This window comes from Nerophis lumbriciformis, linkage group LG39 (assembly GCF_033978685.3).
Source record: "Nerophis lumbriciformis linkage group LG39, RoL_Nlum_v2.1, whole genome shotgun sequence".
Lineage (NCBI taxonomy): Eukaryota > Metazoa > Chordata > Actinopteri > Syngnathiformes > Syngnathidae > Nerophis > Nerophis lumbriciformis.
In genome coordinates this window covers 20,360,001-20,377,169 of record NC_084586.2, presented here as the reverse complement: position 1 = coordinate 20,377,169, position 17,169 = coordinate 20,360,001, and the positions used below count along the sequence as shown (strand labels likewise).

General features: G+C 38.0%; 1 protein-coding gene across 3 annotated transcripts in view; it reads right to left on the bottom strand.

Annotated features, from left to right (window-relative positions):
• The window catches only part of rc3h2 (ring finger and CCCH-type domains 2), a 120,432-nt gene that overhangs the window by 58,542 nt on the left and 44,721 nt on the right, over nt 1–17,169 (bottom strand). For all 3 annotated transcript variants that reach the window (XM_061932123.2, XM_061932124.2, XM_061932125.1), the window contains exons 6-7: nt 7,293–7,493; nt 7,075–7,207 (exon numbers count right to left, since the gene is read on the bottom strand). In XM_061932123.2, coding sequence (XP_061788107.1) covers nt 7,075–7,207; nt 7,293–7,493 — 334 coding nt within the window. The remainder of the gene's footprint in view (nt 1–7,074; nt 7,208–7,292; nt 7,494–17,169) is intronic.

The following is a 17,169-nucleotide window of genomic DNA, read 5'->3' as shown; positions in this document are numbered from 1 at the left end:
TATAAAGGATTTTTGACTAATATTTTTGTGGTAGGTCCTTAAAAATAGCAAAGAGCCATTGTCATATAAAGGATCTTTGACTAATATTTTTCTTGTAGGTCCTTAAAAACAACACAACACTACTGTTGTATAGAGGATCTTTGACTAGCATTTCTGGAGCAGATCCATAAAAACAGCAGAGTTCAACTTTCATATAGAGGATCTTTGACAAGCATTTCTGGAGCAGATCCATAAAAACAGCAGAGTTCAACTTTCATATAGAGGATCTTTGACTAGCGCTTTTTTTGTAAATCCTTAAAAACAGCAAAGATCTATTGTCATATAAAGGATTTTTGACTAATATTTTTGTGGTAGGTCCTTAAAAACAGCAAAGAGCCATTGTCATATAAAGGATCTTTGACTAATATTTTTCTTGTAGGTCCTTAAAAACAACACAACACTACTGTTGTATAGAGGATCTTTGACTAGCATTTCTGGAGCAGATCCATAAAAACAGCAGAGTTCAACTTTCATATAGAGGATCTTTGACAAGCATTTCTGGAGCAGATCCATAAAAACAGCAGAGTTGAACTGTCATATAGAGGATCTTTGACTAGCGCTTTTTCTGTAAATCCTTTAAAACAGCACAGATCTATTGTCATATAGAGGATCTTTGACTAATATTTTTGTGGTAGGTCCTTAAAAACAGCAAAGAGCCATTGTCATATAAAGGATCTTTGACTAATATTTTTCTTGTAGGTCCTTAAAAACAACACAACACTACTGTTATATAGAGGATCTTTGACTAGCATTTCTGGAGCAGATCCATAAAAACAGCAGAGTTCAACTTTCATATAGAGGATCTTTGACAAGCATTTCTGGAGCAGATCCATAAAAACAGCAGAGTTCAACTTTCATATAGAGGATCTTTGACTAGCGCTTTTTCTGTAAATCCTTAAAAACAGCACAGATCTATTGTCATATAAAGGATCTTTGACTAATATTTTTGTGGTAGGTCCTTAAAAACAGCAAAGAGCCATTGTCATATAAAGGATCTTTGACTAATATTTTTCTTGTAGGTCCTTAAAAACAACACAACACTACTGTTATATAGAGGATCTTTGACTAGCATTTCTGGAGCAGATCCATAAAAACAGCAGAGTTCAACTTTCATATAGAGGATCTTTGACTAGCGCTTTTTCTGTAAATCCTTAAAAACAGCACAGATCTATTGTCATATAGAGGATCTTTGACTAATATTTTTGTGGTAGGTCCTTAAAAACAGCAAAGAGCCATTGTCATATAAAGGATCTTTGACTAATATTTTTCTTGTAGGTCCTTAAAAACAACACAACACTACTGTTATATAGAGGATCTTTGACTAGCATTTCTGGAGCAGATCCATAAAAACAGCAGAGTTCAACTTTCATATAGAGGATCTTTGACAAGCATTTCTGGAGCAGATCCATAAAAACAGCAGAGTTCAACTTTCATATAGAGGATCTTTGACTAGCGCTTTTTCTGTAAATCCTTAAAAACAGCACAGATCTATTGTCATATAAAGGATCTTTGACTAATATTTTTGTGGTAGGTCCTTAAAAACAGCAAAGAGCCATTGTCATATAAAGGATCTTTGACTAATATTTTTCTTGTAGGTCCTTAAAACAACACAACACTACTGTTGTATAGAGGATCTTTGACTAGCATTTCTGGAGCAGATCCATAAAAACAGCAGAGTTGAACTGTCATATAGAGGATCTTTGACTAGCGCTTTTTCTGTAAATCCTTAAAAACAGCACAGATCTATTGTCATATAGAGGATCTTTGACTAATATTTTTGTGGTAGGTCCTTAAAAACAGCAAAGAGCCATTGTCATATAAAGGATCTTTGACTAATATTTTTCTTGTAGGTCCTTAAAAACAACACAACACTACTGTTATATAGAGGATCTTTGACTAGCATTTCTGGAGCAGATCCATAAAAACAGCAGAGTTCAACTTTCATATAGAGGATCTTTGACTAGCGCTTTTTCTGTAAATCCTTAAAAACAGCACAGATCTATTGTCATATAAAGGATCTTTGACTAATATTTTTGTGGTAGGTCCTTAAAAACAGCAAAGAGCCATTGTCATATAAAGGATCTTTGACTAATATTTTTCTTGTAGGTCCTTAAAACAACACAACACTACTGTTGTATAGAGGATCTTTGACTAGCATTTCTGGAGCAGATCCATAAAAACAGCAGAGTTGAACTGTCATATAGAGGATCTTTGACTAGCGCTTTTTCTGTAAATCCTTAAAAACAGCACAGATCTATTGTCATATAGAGGATCTTTGACTAATATTTTTGTGGTAGGTCCTTAAAAACAGCAAAGAGCCATTGTCATATAAAGGATCTTTGACTAATATTTTTCTTGTAGGTCCTTAAAAACAACACAACACTACTGTTATATAGAGGATCTTTGACTAGCATTTCTGGAGCAGATCCATAAAAACAGCAGAGTTCAACTTTCATATAGAGGATCTTTGACAAGCATTTCTGGAGCAGATCCATAAAAACAGCAGAGTTCAACTTTCATATAGAGGATCTTTGACTAGCGCTTTTTCTGTAAATCCTTAAAAACAGCACAGATCTATTGTCATATAAAGGATCTTTGACTAATATTTTTGTGGTAGGTCCTTAAAAACAGCAAAGAGCCATTGTCATATAAAGGATCTTTGACTAATATTTTTCTTGTAGGTCCTTAAAAACAACACAACACTACTGTTGTATAGAGGATCTTTGACTAGCATTTCTGGAGCAGATCCATAAAAACAGTAGAGTTGAACTGTCATATAGAGGATCATTGACTAGCGCTTTTTCTGTAAATCCTTAAAAACAGCAAAGATCTATTGTCATATAGAGGATCTTTGACTAATATTTTTGTGGTAGGTCCTTAAAAACAGCAAAGAGCCATTGTCATATAAAGGATCTTTGACTAATATTTTTTTTGTAGGTCCTTAAAACAACACAACACTACTGTTGTATAGAGGATCTTTGACTAGCATTTCTGGAGCAGATCCATAAAAACAGCAGAGTTGAACTGTCATATAGAGGATCTTTGACTAGCGCTTTTTCTGTAAATCCTTTAAAACAGCACAGATCTATTGTCATATAGAGGATCTTTGACTAATATTTTTGTGGTAGGTCCTTAAAAACAGCAAAGAGCTATTGTCATATAAAGGATCTTTGACTAATATTTTTCTTGTAGGTCCTTAAAAACAACACAACACTACTGTTATTTAGAGGATCTTTGACTAGCATTTCTGGAGCAGATCCATAAAAACAGCAGAGTTCAACTTTCATATAGAGGATCTTTGACAAGCATTTCTGGAGCAGATCCATAAAAACAGCAGAGTTCAACTTTCATATAGAGGATCTTTGACTAGCGCTTTTTCTGTAAATCCTTAAAAACAGCAAAGATCTATTGTCATATAAAGGCTTTTTGACTAATATTTTTGTGGTAGGTCCTTAAAAACAGCAAAGAGCCATTGTCATATAAAGGATCTTTGACTAATATTTTTCTTGTAGGTCCTTAAAAACAACACAACACTACTGTTATATAGAGGATCTTTGACTAGCATTTCTGGAGCAAATCCATAAAAACAGCAGAGTTCAACTTTCATATAGAGGATCTTTGACTAGCGCTTTTTCTGTAAATCCTTAAAAACAGCTAAGATCTATTGTCATATAAAGGATTTTTGACTAATATTTTTGTGGTAGGTCCTTAAAAACAGCAAAGAGCCATTGTCATATAAAGGATCTTTGACTAATATTTTTCTTGTAGGTCCTTAAAACAACACAACACTACTGTTGTATAGAGGATCTTTGACTAGCATTTCTGGAGCAGATCCATAAAAACAGCAGAGTTCAACTTTCATATAGAGGATCTTTGACTAGCGCTTTTTCTGTAAATCCTTAAAAACAGCACAGATCTATTGTCATATAGAGGATCTTTGACTAATATTTTTGTGGTAGGTCCTTAAAAACAGCAAAGAGCCATTGTCATATAAAGGATCTTTGACTAATATTTTTCTTGTAGGTCCTTAAAAACAACACAACACTACTGTTATATAGAGGATCTTTGACTAGCATTTCTGGAGCAGATCCATAAAAACAGCAGAGTTCAACTTTCGTATAGAGGATCTTTGACAAGCATTTCTGGAGCAGATCCATAAAAACAGCAGAGTTCAATTTTCATATAGAGGATCTTTGACTAGCGCTTTTTCTGTAAATCCTTAAAAACAGCACAGATCTATTGTCATATAAAGGATCTTTGACTAATATTTTTGTGGTAGGTCCTTAAAAACAGCAAAGAGCCATTGTCATATAAAGGATCTTTGACTAATATTTTTTTTGTAGGTCCTTAAAACAACACAACACTACTGTTGTATAGAGGATCTTTGACTAGCATTTCTGGAGTAGATCCATAAAAACAGTAGAGTTGAACTGTCATATAGAGGATCATTGACTAGCGCTTTTTCTGTAAATCCTTAAAAACAGCAAAGATCTATTGTCATATAGAGGATCTTTGACTAATATTTTTGTGGTAGGTCCTTAAAAACAGCAAAGAGCCATTGTCATATAAAGGATCTTTGACTAATATTTTTCTTGTAGGTCCTTAAAAACAACACAACACTACTGTTATATAGAGGATCTTTGACTAGCATTTCTGGAGCAGATCCATAAAAACAGCAGAGTTCAACTTTCATATAGAGGATCTTTGACAAGCATTTCTGGAGCAGATCCATAAAAACAGCAGAGTTCAACTTTCATATAGAGGATCTTTGACTAGCGCTTTTTCTGTAGATCCTTAAAAACAGCAAAGATCTATCGTCATATAAAGGATTTTTGACTAATATTTTTGTGGTAGGTCTTTAAAAACAGCAAAGAGCCATTGTCATATAAAGGATCTTTGACAAATATTTTTCTTGTAGGTCCTTAAAACAACACAACACTACTGTTGTATAGAGGATCTTTGACTAGCATTTCTGGAGCAGATCCATAAAAACAGCAGAGTTGAACTGTCGCATAGAGGATCTTTGACTAGCGCTTTTTCTGTAAATCCTTAAAAACAGCACAGATCTATTGTCATATAAAGGATCTTTGACTAATATTTTTGTGGTAGGTCCTTAAAAACAGCAAAGAGCCATTGTCATATAAAGGATCTTTGACTAATATTTTTCTTGTAGGTCCTTAAAAACAACACAACACTACTGTTGTATAGAGGATCTTTGACTAGCATTTCTGGAGCAGATCCATAAAAACAGTAGAGTTGAACTGTCATATAGAGGATCATTGACTAGCGCTTTTTCTGTAAATCCTTAAAAACAGCACAGATCTATTGTCATATAAAGGATCTTTGACTAATATTTTTGTGGTAGGTCCTTAAAAACAGCAAAGAGCCATTGTCATATAAAGGATCTTTGACTAATATTTTTCTTGTAGGTCCTTAAAAACAACACAACACTACTGTTGTATAGAGGATCTTTGACTAGCATTTCTGGAGCAGATCCATAAAAACAGTAGAGTTGAACTGTCATATAGAGGATCATTGACTAGCGCTTTTTCTGTAAATCCTTAAAAACAGCAAAGATCTATTGTCATATAGAGGATCTTTGACTAATATTTTTGTGGTAGGTCCTTAAAAACAGCAAAGAGCTATTGTCATATAAAGAATCTTTGGCTAATATTCTTGTTGGAGGTCCCGGAGGACAGCAGAGCGTTTCCGTCATTTAGAGGTTCTTTGACTAGCGTTTTTTATTTCAGTAGTACCACTTCTGTCATATAGAGGATCTTTAACCTGCGTTTTTGCTGTAGATCCTTAAAAACAGCAAAGCACTGCTGTCATATAGAGGATCTTTGACTCGCGTATTTGCTGTAGATCCTTAAAAACAGCAAAAAGCTACTGTCATATAAAGGATCTTTGACTCGCGTATTTGCCATAGATCCTTAAAAACAGCAAAAAGCTACTGTCATATAGAGGATCTTTGACTCGCGTATTTGCTGTAGATCCTTAAAAACAGCAAAAAGCTACTGTCATATAAAGGATCTTTGACTCGCGTATTTGCTGTAGATCCTTAAAAACAGCAAAAAGCTACTGTCATATAAAGGATCTTTGACTCACGTATTTGCTGTAGATCCTTAAAAACAGCAACAAGCTACTGTCATATAAAGGATCTTTGGCTCATGTTTTTGTTTTTATGTCTTTAAAAACAGCACAGCACTTCTAGAGGTTCCTTGTCTAGCATTTTTTTTCTTTCGGTAGTTAAAAACAGCAGAACACTTCTGTCATGTAACGGGTCTTTCATTATCCTTTTTGCTGTAGGTTCTTAAAAAAAGCAGAGCCTGACTGTTAAGTAGAGGATCTTTGACTAGTGTTTTTTAGCCTTAAAACAGCATAGTAGTCCTCTCACACAGACACTCTTTGACTACAATTTGTTTGTAGCAGGTCCTCAAAAACAGCAGCGCACTTCTGTCATATAAAGGCTCTTTCACTACCGTTTTTTCCCCTGTAGTTTCTAATAAATAGCACAGAGGTCACATAGATCACATAGAGGATCTTTGACTAACATTTTCCACTCAGGTCCTCAAGAACAGCTTGGCACTTGAATCATAAAAAGGATATTTTGCTACCGTTTTTGCTGTAGTTTTTTTTTTTTTTAAAACAGCAGAGAGGTCCTGTCACACAAAGGATCTTTGACTAACATTTTCCGAGGATCTTGGACTGACATTTTCCGAGGATCTTTGACTAACATTTTCCGACCAGGACCTCAAAATAGCAGGGCACTTAAATCATAAAAATGATCTTTTACTACCGTTTTTGCCGTAGTTTTTTAAAAACAGAAGAGCTCCGCTGGATCTTTGGTGAGAATTAAAAAAAAAGATCCTTTAAAAGAAGCAGAGTGGTCCTATTACACAGAGGATCTTTGACTACCTTTCTATGCAGCGGGTCCTGAAAAACAGCAGAGCTGTCCTGCTGTATAGAGGATCTTTGACTGGTGATTTCTAAGTAAGCTCTGACTCTATTAGTGCCGTTAAACTAAGTACGCACCAGGATTGTGGTCTAGGTTGGCCAGCAGTTCCAGGTGAGGTCTCAGGCTGGTCAGGTTTGCAGGGTCTCCTGTCCTCTGCAGGACGATGGTCAGCTCTTGGACGCTCTTCGCAAAGGACTCGGGAGACTGCAGCTGCACGAGGAAGCGCGGGATGTTGCCTTTAGAGAACAACGGAACTCGTCCCGATGTTTGGAGTGAAAAGAAGTGCAAAGCAGACCTTGTCGATGATGGACTGCATGTGGGACTTGTGGACCAGGTCCCCGTAGAGTAGAGAGGACCACTGCTCTGGAGAAATGCGGAGGCCGGCCTCCATGGCGATGTGGACGATCTGGGCGTCGTGCTCGCGGCGCAGAGCCTCGTACGCCCGGAACTCCTCCTTCAGCTGCATGAGCGACGAGTCCTCGTCCCGTTTGGTCACCTGAGAGACAGCCGTCCTCAAACGTAAGGGCCGAATCATAGCCCTGACATGCTAGCATTAGCGGCTAGCATTAGCGGCTAGCGTTAGCTGGCAGTTGGTTGGAAAAGGTAAGTGTTCTACAATTGATTTGACACTGGTCAACTTCAAAATTGAGAGTCGTTGAACTATGAACTGCTGTAGTAATGTGACGGAACGTAAATATTGACTCTAACGGTTTTACAAACTGAATGCTACGTCACATTGAATACCATTGTCAGGTTCAAACACTGAGGACATCTATTAAACAGACAAAGAAGCAAGGAATTAAACAGACAGAATTCAATTTAGCTCATTGAGGAGAAACGACTGGGATGAGAATCAGCACCTCCAAGTCCGAGTCCATGGTTCTCGCCCGGAAAAGGGTGGAGTGCCATCTCCGGGTTGGGGAGGAGATCTTGCCCCAAGTGGAGGAGTTCAAGTACCTCGGAGTCTTGTTCACGAGTGAGGGAAGAGTGGATCGTGAGATCGACAGGCGGATCGGTGCGGCGTCTTCAGTAATGCGGACGCTGTATCGATCCGTTGTGGTGAAGAAGGAGCTGAGCCGGAAGGCAAAGCTCTCAATTTACCGGTCGATCTACGTTCCCATCCTCACCTATGGTCATGAGCTTTGGGTTATGACCGAAAGGACAAGATCACGGGTACAAGCGGCCGAAATGAGTTTCCTCCGCCGGGTGGCGGGGCTCTCCCTTAGAGATAGGGTGAGAAGCTCTGTCATCCGGGGGGAGCTCAAAGTAAAGCCGCTGCTCCTCCACATCGAGAGGAGCCAGATGAGGTGGTTCGGGCATCTGGTCAGGATGCCACCCGAGCGCCTCCCTAAGGAGGTGTTTAGGGCATGTCCGACCGGTAGGAGGCCACGAGGAAGACCCAGGACACGTTGGGAAGACTATGTCTCCTGGCTGGCCTGGGAACGCCTCGGGATCCCCCGGGAGGAGCTGGACGAAGTGGCTGGGGAGAGGGAAGTCTGGGCTTCCCTGCTTAGGCTGCTGCCCCCGCGACCCGACCTCGGATAAGCGGAAGAAGATGGATGGATGGATGGAGGAGAAACGTCTGGGCTGTACTCTTTGGACTGGACAGTCTCCCACCACGCTCTGACCAAAGATTGTATGTCTCCTCTTTTATTTGGACTTTCCCTGATTACAGGGCTACAGCTGTACTCTTTGGACAGTCTCCCACCACGCTCTGACCAAAGATTGTACGTCTCCTCTTTTATTTGGACTTTCCCTGATTACAGGGCAACAGCTGTTTCTAAAGGAAGGGGGGTCGTAAACAGCCGTCGCCTTTGGTTACAAAACAGTTCAAAGAAAAGGTGCCTGGAGGGGGCGGGGGGGCTCAGGTCCTGCTTCCTCTCCGCCTTGTAGATCTCAGGTCAAGACAAAATCTTCCTGTGGATTACAATACATCAAAGAAACCGACACCTTCATGTCGCTTCCCATCCTACACAGTGGAGTTTTACAAGCCTTTTGATTGGTAAGATCAAAGACAGCTTTTGTCTGCACGCCGGGAACTCATTGAAACACAAAGTTTTGTGATAACTTAGATACAATTATTCTGCCAACCTTAGCCCTCGGGGATTAATAAAGTACTTCTGATTCTGAATCTGATTCTGATAGCTGACGTCAATGCTGCGCTTGTTGGGACAGCAGAGTCCTTGGGATGGTCAACAGCGCTGTTGCTGAGTCACCCGAGGCGCCTGGGGATGATCCTCAGAAGCTTTTAGGGAGGCGGCCGAGTTCTCCAGTTGTTGATAGTACTGATCTGTCAGCGGAGCCAGAGATGTTCTTCCTCCTCACCGCAGATTGTCACATTGATCGTCTTCACACTGTTCCGTTAGGTGTTGCCTTCATCTGAGAGCTGGGCGGTGGCCGGACCGGAAACAAATAAGGTCGGTGGGATCTTTCTTTTGCAATGTGGACTCCTCCCCCGGGGTTGGATTTAAGAGAGTTAGAAGGCCAGGGTGGGTGGAAGGAGGGGCTAGCCAGTTCCTGAGGATAGTAGAGCTGTCCAGTTGGCTGTCAGTCTGCGGAAGGGATGAGCCAATCTTTGCCTGCTCATCTGCAAGACCCTTGCCAGCCGGGCCCAGGTGACCGGCAGCCGTCCGACTGATAGGAGGCTGCGGGGGAAACCCAGGACACCTGGCCTGGGAACGCCTCGGGATCTGGACGAAGAGGCTGGGGAGAGGGAAGTCTGGGCTTCTCTGCTGCCCCCGCTACCCCACCTCGGATAAGCGGAAGATGATGATGGATGGTGTCCTTTTTTTGATTGATTAGACCATGCCTTTAAAAGGTTGTCCGAATTAGTACCTGTGCACCATTCAGTTGTGTAATACACCTGGTCAGTACTGATTGCTATGGACCTTCCCTAAGAGGAGGCAACTATACTGCATTACACATCAAAGCATGATTTAAAAAGTAAACTTGGGACTGTCACGACTTGGTCCTTGGATTTTGTTTTTCCAGAAGGCAACGAAAAGTTGGCTCGGGCGAGACGGGAATGGGAGTACATATTTCTTTTTACTATAACAAAAGAAACAAACTAAAGGTGCGCACAAGGCGGAAGTACAAACTTGACAAATGAAACAAATACTTGCACATGGGCAAAAAACTAAGGACATGAACAAAAGTCGCTAACTGTGGCATGAATAGAAACAATTTACTTGGACAGGGCATGAAGTGCGCAGAGGTAAACAGAGTGGGAAGCAGAGTGTCAGGGGTGTGATGTCGCCAGACAGACAGCCTGGCAACTGGAAGCTTAAATAATAGTGACATGATTTTTTTTTAGACCAGTTGATCTGCCGTTTCTTTTCTTTTCTCCTCTGCTCCCCCCATCCCTTGTGGAAGGGGAGACACACAGATCCGGTGGCCATGGATGGGGTGCTGGCTGTCCGGGGTCGGGACCCGGGGTGGACCGCTCGCCTGTATATCGGTTGGGAACATCTCTGCGCTGCTGACCCGTCTCCGCTCGGGATGGTTTCCTGCTGACCCCACTGTGGACTGGACTCTTACTGTTATGCTGGATCCACTATGGACTGGACTCTCACAATATTATGTTAGACCCACTCGACATTCATTGCATTCGGTCTCCCTAGAGGGAGGGGGGTTACCCACATATGCGGTCCTCTCCAAGGTTTCTCATAGTCATTCACATCGACGTCCCACTGGGGTGAGTTTTTCCTTGCCCTTATGTGGGCTGTACCGAGGATGTCCTTGTGGCTTGTGCAGCCCTTTGAGACACTTGTGATTTAGGGCTATATAAATAAACATTGATTGATTGATTGATTGATTAAAGACAGGTGCGTGAGTCGTGAGGGCAGGTGAAAACTAATGGGTTGCTATGGTGACAAACAAGAGTGCACAATGAGTCCAAACGTGGAACAGGTGAAACTAATGGTTGACCATGGAAACAAGACAAGGGAGTGAAAAGCCAGAAACTAAAGAGTCCAATAACTAAACAAAACAGAACATGACTAAAACAAAACATGATTACACAAACATGACAGGGACGGCCCGTGGATTGTAGACTGGGGACCCTTGATCTGATTTAAGCAATTATTCCCCGCCCCACTAGATCAGAATCAGAATCACAAATACTTTATTAATCCCCGAGGGGAAATTCAAGTTTTCAGCACAGATGGAGCCCAGGTGCAGCACTTACACCCCCCCACACCCGCCACTGCTTGGGACCGGGACCAGGATTTGAGAGTAGAAGTCAAAATGATAGTAGGAAGTATGATTCATAATAAATATTTCTTTAAAATAGTTTTATTATGATACAGCTTGACAATGGATTTTTTTTTTTTTTTTTAAACAAAAATCAAAAACATTTTAAAAATGTTTTTATGATGACAAAGTTTGACACTGGAACAGACTGATAGCATGTCAGCTGCTTCCTTGCGAGGAAACACAGTTAAATATACATATAAATATGAATATAAATATAAATATAAATATAAATATAAATATAAATATAAATATAAATATAAATATAAATACAAATATAAAAGGTGAGGCGTCCTCAGACTCGTCAACTCAGTTTGAGATCAGACAAAAGGATCTTTGTCCCTTTGTTGTCAGAATCTGCCCTAAGAGAATCATCACAGGACGCCATGTTGTCAATCTGCACAGGTCAGCACTTTTTCAAAGTCCTCTTCTTTGCTCTTTTACTACATGCAGTCGTGCTCCTGTTCAATACATGATCTTTGACTAGGGTTTTTGAAGTTGGTTCCTTAAAACAGCAGAGTATTCCTGTTCAATAGAAGATCTTTGACAAGTGTTATTGAAGTTGGTGACAAAAAAGAGTTAGTACTCCTGTCTTATAGAATATCTTTGACAAGTGTTTTTGAAGTTGGTTCCTAAAAACAGCATAGTGCTCCTGTTTAATAGAATATCTTTGACAAGTGTTTTTGAAGTTGGTTCCTAAAAAGAGCATGGTGCTCTTGTTTTATAGATGGTATTTGACTAGTGTTATTGAATTTGGATACAAACTTCATAGTGCTTCTGTTCAATAGAATATCTTTGAATAGTTTTTTAAAGTTGGTTACAAAAAACAGCATAGTGCTTCTGTTTAATAGAAGATCTTTGACTAGTGTTTTTGAAGTTGGTTACAAAAAACAGCCTAGTGCTTCTGTTCAATGGTAGATATTTGACTGGTGTTTTTTAATTGGTTACTAAAAACAGCATAGTGCATCTGTTCAATAGAAGATATTTGACGAGTGGTTTTGAAGTTGGTTCCTAAAAACAGCATAGTGCTCCTGTTTAATAGAACATATTTGACAAGTGTTTTTGAAGTTGGTTCCTAAAAAGAGCATTGTGCTCTTGTTTTATAGATGGTCTTTGACTAGTGTTATTGAATTTGAATACAAACTTCATAGTGCTTCTGTTCAATAGAATATCTTTGACTAGTTTTTTTTAAGTTGGTTACAAAAACAGCATAGTGCTTCTGTTTAATAGAAGATCTTTGACTAGTGTTTTTGAAGTTGGTTACAAAAAACAGCATAGTGTTTCTGTTCAATGGTAGATATTTGACTGGTGTTTTTTTAATTGGTTACTAAAAACAGCATAGTGCTCCTGTTTAATAGAATATCTTTGACAAGTGTTTTTGAAGTTGGTTCCTAAAAAGAGCATGGTGCTCTTGTTTTATGGATGGTCTTTGACTAGTGTTATTGAATTTGGATACAAACTTCATAGTGCTCCTGTTCAATAGAATATCTTTGAATAGTTTTTTAAAGTTGGTTACAAAAAACAGCATAGTGCTTCTGTTTAATAGAAGATCTTTGACTAGTGTTTTTGAAGTTGGTTACAAAAAACAGCATAGTGCTTCTGTTCAATGGTAGATATTTGACTGGTGTTTTTTTAATTGGTTACTAAAAACAGCATCGTGCATCTGTTCAATAGAAGATATTTGACAAGTGGTTTTGAAGTTGGTTCCTAAAAACAGCATAGTACTCCTGTTCTATAGAAGATCTTTGACTAGTGTTTTTGAACTTGGTAACTAAAAACAGCATCGTGCAACTGTTCAATAGAAGATCTTTGACTCGTGTTTTTTAAGTCACTTCCAAAAAACCGCACAGTGCTCCTGTTCAATACGTGATCTTTGACTAGGGATTTTGAAGTTGGTTCCTAAAACAGCAGAGTATTTCTGTTCTATAGAAGATCTTTGACAAGTGTTTTTGAAGTTTGTCACTACACAGCAAAATGCTCCTGTTTAATAGAAGATCTTTGACTAGTGTTATTGAAGTTGGTGACAAAAAAGAGTTAGTACTCCTGTCTTATAGAATATCTTTGACTACTTTTTTTGAAGTTGGTTCCTAAAAACAGCATAGTGCTCCTGTTTAATAGAATATCTTTGACAAGTGTTTTTGAAGTTGGTTCCTAAAAAGAGCATGGTGCTCTTGTTTTATGGATGGTCTTTGACTAGTGTTATTGAATTTGGATACAAACTTCATAGTGCTCCTGTTCAATAGAAGATCTTTGACTAGTGTTATTGAAGTTGGTGACAAAAAAGAGTTAGTACTCCTGTCTTATAGAATATCTTTGACTACTGTTTTTGAAGTTGGTTCCTAAAAACAGCATAGTGCTCCTGTTTAATAGAATATCTTTGACAAGTGTTTTTGAAGTTGGTTCCTAAAAAGAGCATGGTGCTCTTGTTTTATGGATGGTCTTTGACTAGTGTTATTGAATTTGGATCCAAACTTCATAGTGCTCCTGTTCAATAGAATATCTTTGAATAGTTTTTTAAAGTTGGTTACAAAAAACAGCATAGTGCTTCTGTTTAATAGAAGATCTTTGACTAGTGTTTTTGTAGTTGGTTACAAAAAACAGCATAGTGCTTCTGTTCAATGGTAGATATTTGACTGGTGTTTTTTAATTGGTTACTAAAAACAGCATCGTGCATCTGTTCAATAGAAGATATTTGACAAGTGGTTTTGAAGTTGGTTCCTAAAAACAGCATAGTACTCCTGTTCTATAGAAGATCTTTGACTAGTGTTTTTGAACTTGGTTACAAAAAAACACAGAGAGCATCTGTTCAATAGAAGATTTTTGACATGTGGTTTAGAAGTTGGTTCCTAAAAACAGCATAGTGCATCTGTTCAATAGAAGATCTCCGACTAGTGTTTTTGAAGTTGGTTCCTAAAAAGAGCATGGTGCTCTTGTTTTATAGATGGTCTTTGACTAGTGTTATTGAATTTGGATACAAACTTCATAGTGCTTCTGTTCAATAGAATATCTTTGACTAATTTTTTTTAAGTTGGTTACAAAAAACAGCATAGTGCTTCTGTTTAATAGAAGATCTTTGACTAGTGTTTTTGAAGTTGGTTACAAAAAACAGCATAGTGCTTCTGTTCAATGGTAGATATTTGACTGGTGTTTTTTTAATTGGTTACTAAAAACAGCATCGTGCATCTGTTCAATAGAAGATATTTGACAAGTGGTTTTGAAGTTGGTTCCTAAAAACAGCATAGTACTCCTGTTCTATAGAAGATCTTTGACTAGTGTTTTTGAACTTGGTAACTAAAAACAGCATCGTGCAACTGTTCAATAGAAGATCTTTGACTCGTGTTTTTTAAGTCACTTCCAAAAAACCGCACAGTGCTCCTGTTCAATACGTGATCTTTGACTAGGGATTTTGAAGTTGGTTCCTAAAACAGCAGAGTATTTCTGTTCTATAGAAGATCTTTGACAAGTGTTTTTGAAGTTTGTCACTACACAGCAAAATGCTCCTGTTTAATAGAAGATCTTTGACTACTGTTATTGAAGTTGGTGACAAAAAAGAGTTAGTACTCCTGTCTTATAGAATATCTTTGACTACTTTTTTTGAAGTTGGTTCCTAAAAACAGCATAGTGCTCCTGTTTAATAGAATATCTTTGACAAGTGTTTTTGAAGTTGGTTCCTAAAAAGAGCATGGTGCCCTTGTTTTATGGATGGTCTTTGACTAGTGTTATTGAATTTGGATACAAACTTCATAGTGCTCCTGTTCAATAGAAGATCTTTGACTAGTGTTATTGAAGTTGGTGACAAAAAAGAGTTAGTACTCCTGTCTTATAGAATATCTTTGACTACTGTTTTTGAAGTTGGTTCCTAAAAACAGCATAGTGCTCCTGTTTAATAGAATATCTTTGACAAGTGTTTTTGAAGTTGGTTCCTAAAAAGAGCATGGTGCTCTTGTTTTATGGATGGTCTTTGACTAGTGTTATTGAATTTGGATCCAAACTTCATAGTGCTCCTGTTCAATAGAATATCTTTGAATAGTTTTTTAAAGTTGGTTACAAAAAACAGCATAGTGCTTCTGTTTAATAGAAGATCTTTGACTAGTGTTTTTGTAGTTGGTTACAAAAAACAGCATAGTGCTTCTGTTCAATGGTAGATATTTGACTGGTGTTTTTTAATTGGTTACTAAAAACAGCATCGTGCATCTGTTCAATAGAAGATATTTGACAAGTGGTTTTGAAGTTGGTTCCTAAAAACAGCATAGTACTCCTGTTCTATAGAAGATCTTTGACTAGTGTTTTTGAACTTGGTTACAAAAAAACACAGAGAGCATCTGTTCAATAGAAGATTTTTGACATGTGGTTTAGAAGTTGGTTCCTAAAAACAGCATAGTGCATCTGTTCAATAGAAGATCTCCGACTAGTGTTTTTGAAGTTGGTTCCTAAAAAGAGCATGGTGCTCTTGTTTTATAGATGGTCTTTGACTAGTGTTATTGAATTTGGATACAAACTTCATAGTGCTTCTGTTCAATAGAATATCTTTGACTAATTTTTTTTAAGTTGGTTACAAAAAACAGCATAGTGCTTCTGTTTAATAGAAGATCTTTGACTAGTGTTTTTGAAGTTGGTTACAAAAAACAGCATAGTGCTTCTGTTTAATAGAAGATCTTTGACTAGTGTTTTTGAAGTTGGTTACAAAAAACAGCATAGTGCTTCTGTTCAATGGTAGATATTTGACTGGTGTTTTTTTAATTGGTTACTAAAAACAGCATAGTGCATCTGTTCAATAGAAGATATTTGACAAGTGGTTTTGAAGTTGGTTCCTAAAAACAGCATAGTACTCCTGTTCTATAGAAGATCTTTGACTAGTGTTTTTGAACTTGGTAACTAAAAACAGCATCGTGCAACTGTTCAGTAGAAGATCTTTGACTCGTGTTTTTTAAGTCACTTCCAAAAAACCGCACAGTGCTCCTGTTCAATACGTGATCTTTGACTAGGGATTTTGAAGTTGGTTCCTAAAACAGCAGAGTATTCCTGTTCTATAGAAGATCTTTGACAAGTGTTTTTGAAGTTTGTCACTACACAGCAAAATGCTCCTGTTTAATAGAAGATCTTTGACTAGTGTTATTGAAGTTGGTGACAAAAAAGAGTTAGTACTCCTGTCTTATAGAATATCTTTGACTACTGTTTTTGAAGTTGGTTCCTAAAAACAGCATAGTGCTCCTGTTTAGTAGAATATCTTTGACAAGTGTTTTTGAAGTTGGTTCCTAAAAAGAGCATGGTGCTCTTTTTTAATAGATGGTCTTTGATTAGTGTTATTGAATTTGGATACAAACTTCATAGTGCTTCTGTTCAATAGAATATCTTTGACTAATTTTTTTAAGTTGGTTACAAAAAACAGCATAGTGCTTCTGTTTAATAGAAGATCTTTGAATAGTGTTTTTTAAGTTGGTTACAAAAAACAGCCTAGTTCAATGGTAGATATTTGACTGGTGTTTTTTTAATTGGTTACTTAAAACAGCATAGTGCATCTGTTCAATAGAAGATATTTGACAAGTGGTTTTGAAGTTGGTTCCTAAAAACAGCATAGTACTCCTGTTCCATAGAAGATCTTTGACTAGTGTTTTTGAAGTTGGTTGCAAAAAAAAACACATAGAGCATCTGTTCAATAGAAGATTTTTGACATGTGGTTTAGAAGTTGGTTCCTAAAAACAGCATAGTGCATCTGTTCAATAGAAGATCTTCGACTAGTGTTTTTGAAGTTGGTTACAAAAACCACATAGTGCATCTTTTTCAATAGAAGATCTTTGACTAGTGTTTTTGAACTTGGTAACTAAAAACAGCATCGTGCAACTGTTCAATAGAAGATCTTTGACTCGTGTTTTTTAAGTCACTTACAAAAAACCGCATAGTGCTCCTTTTCAATAGATGAT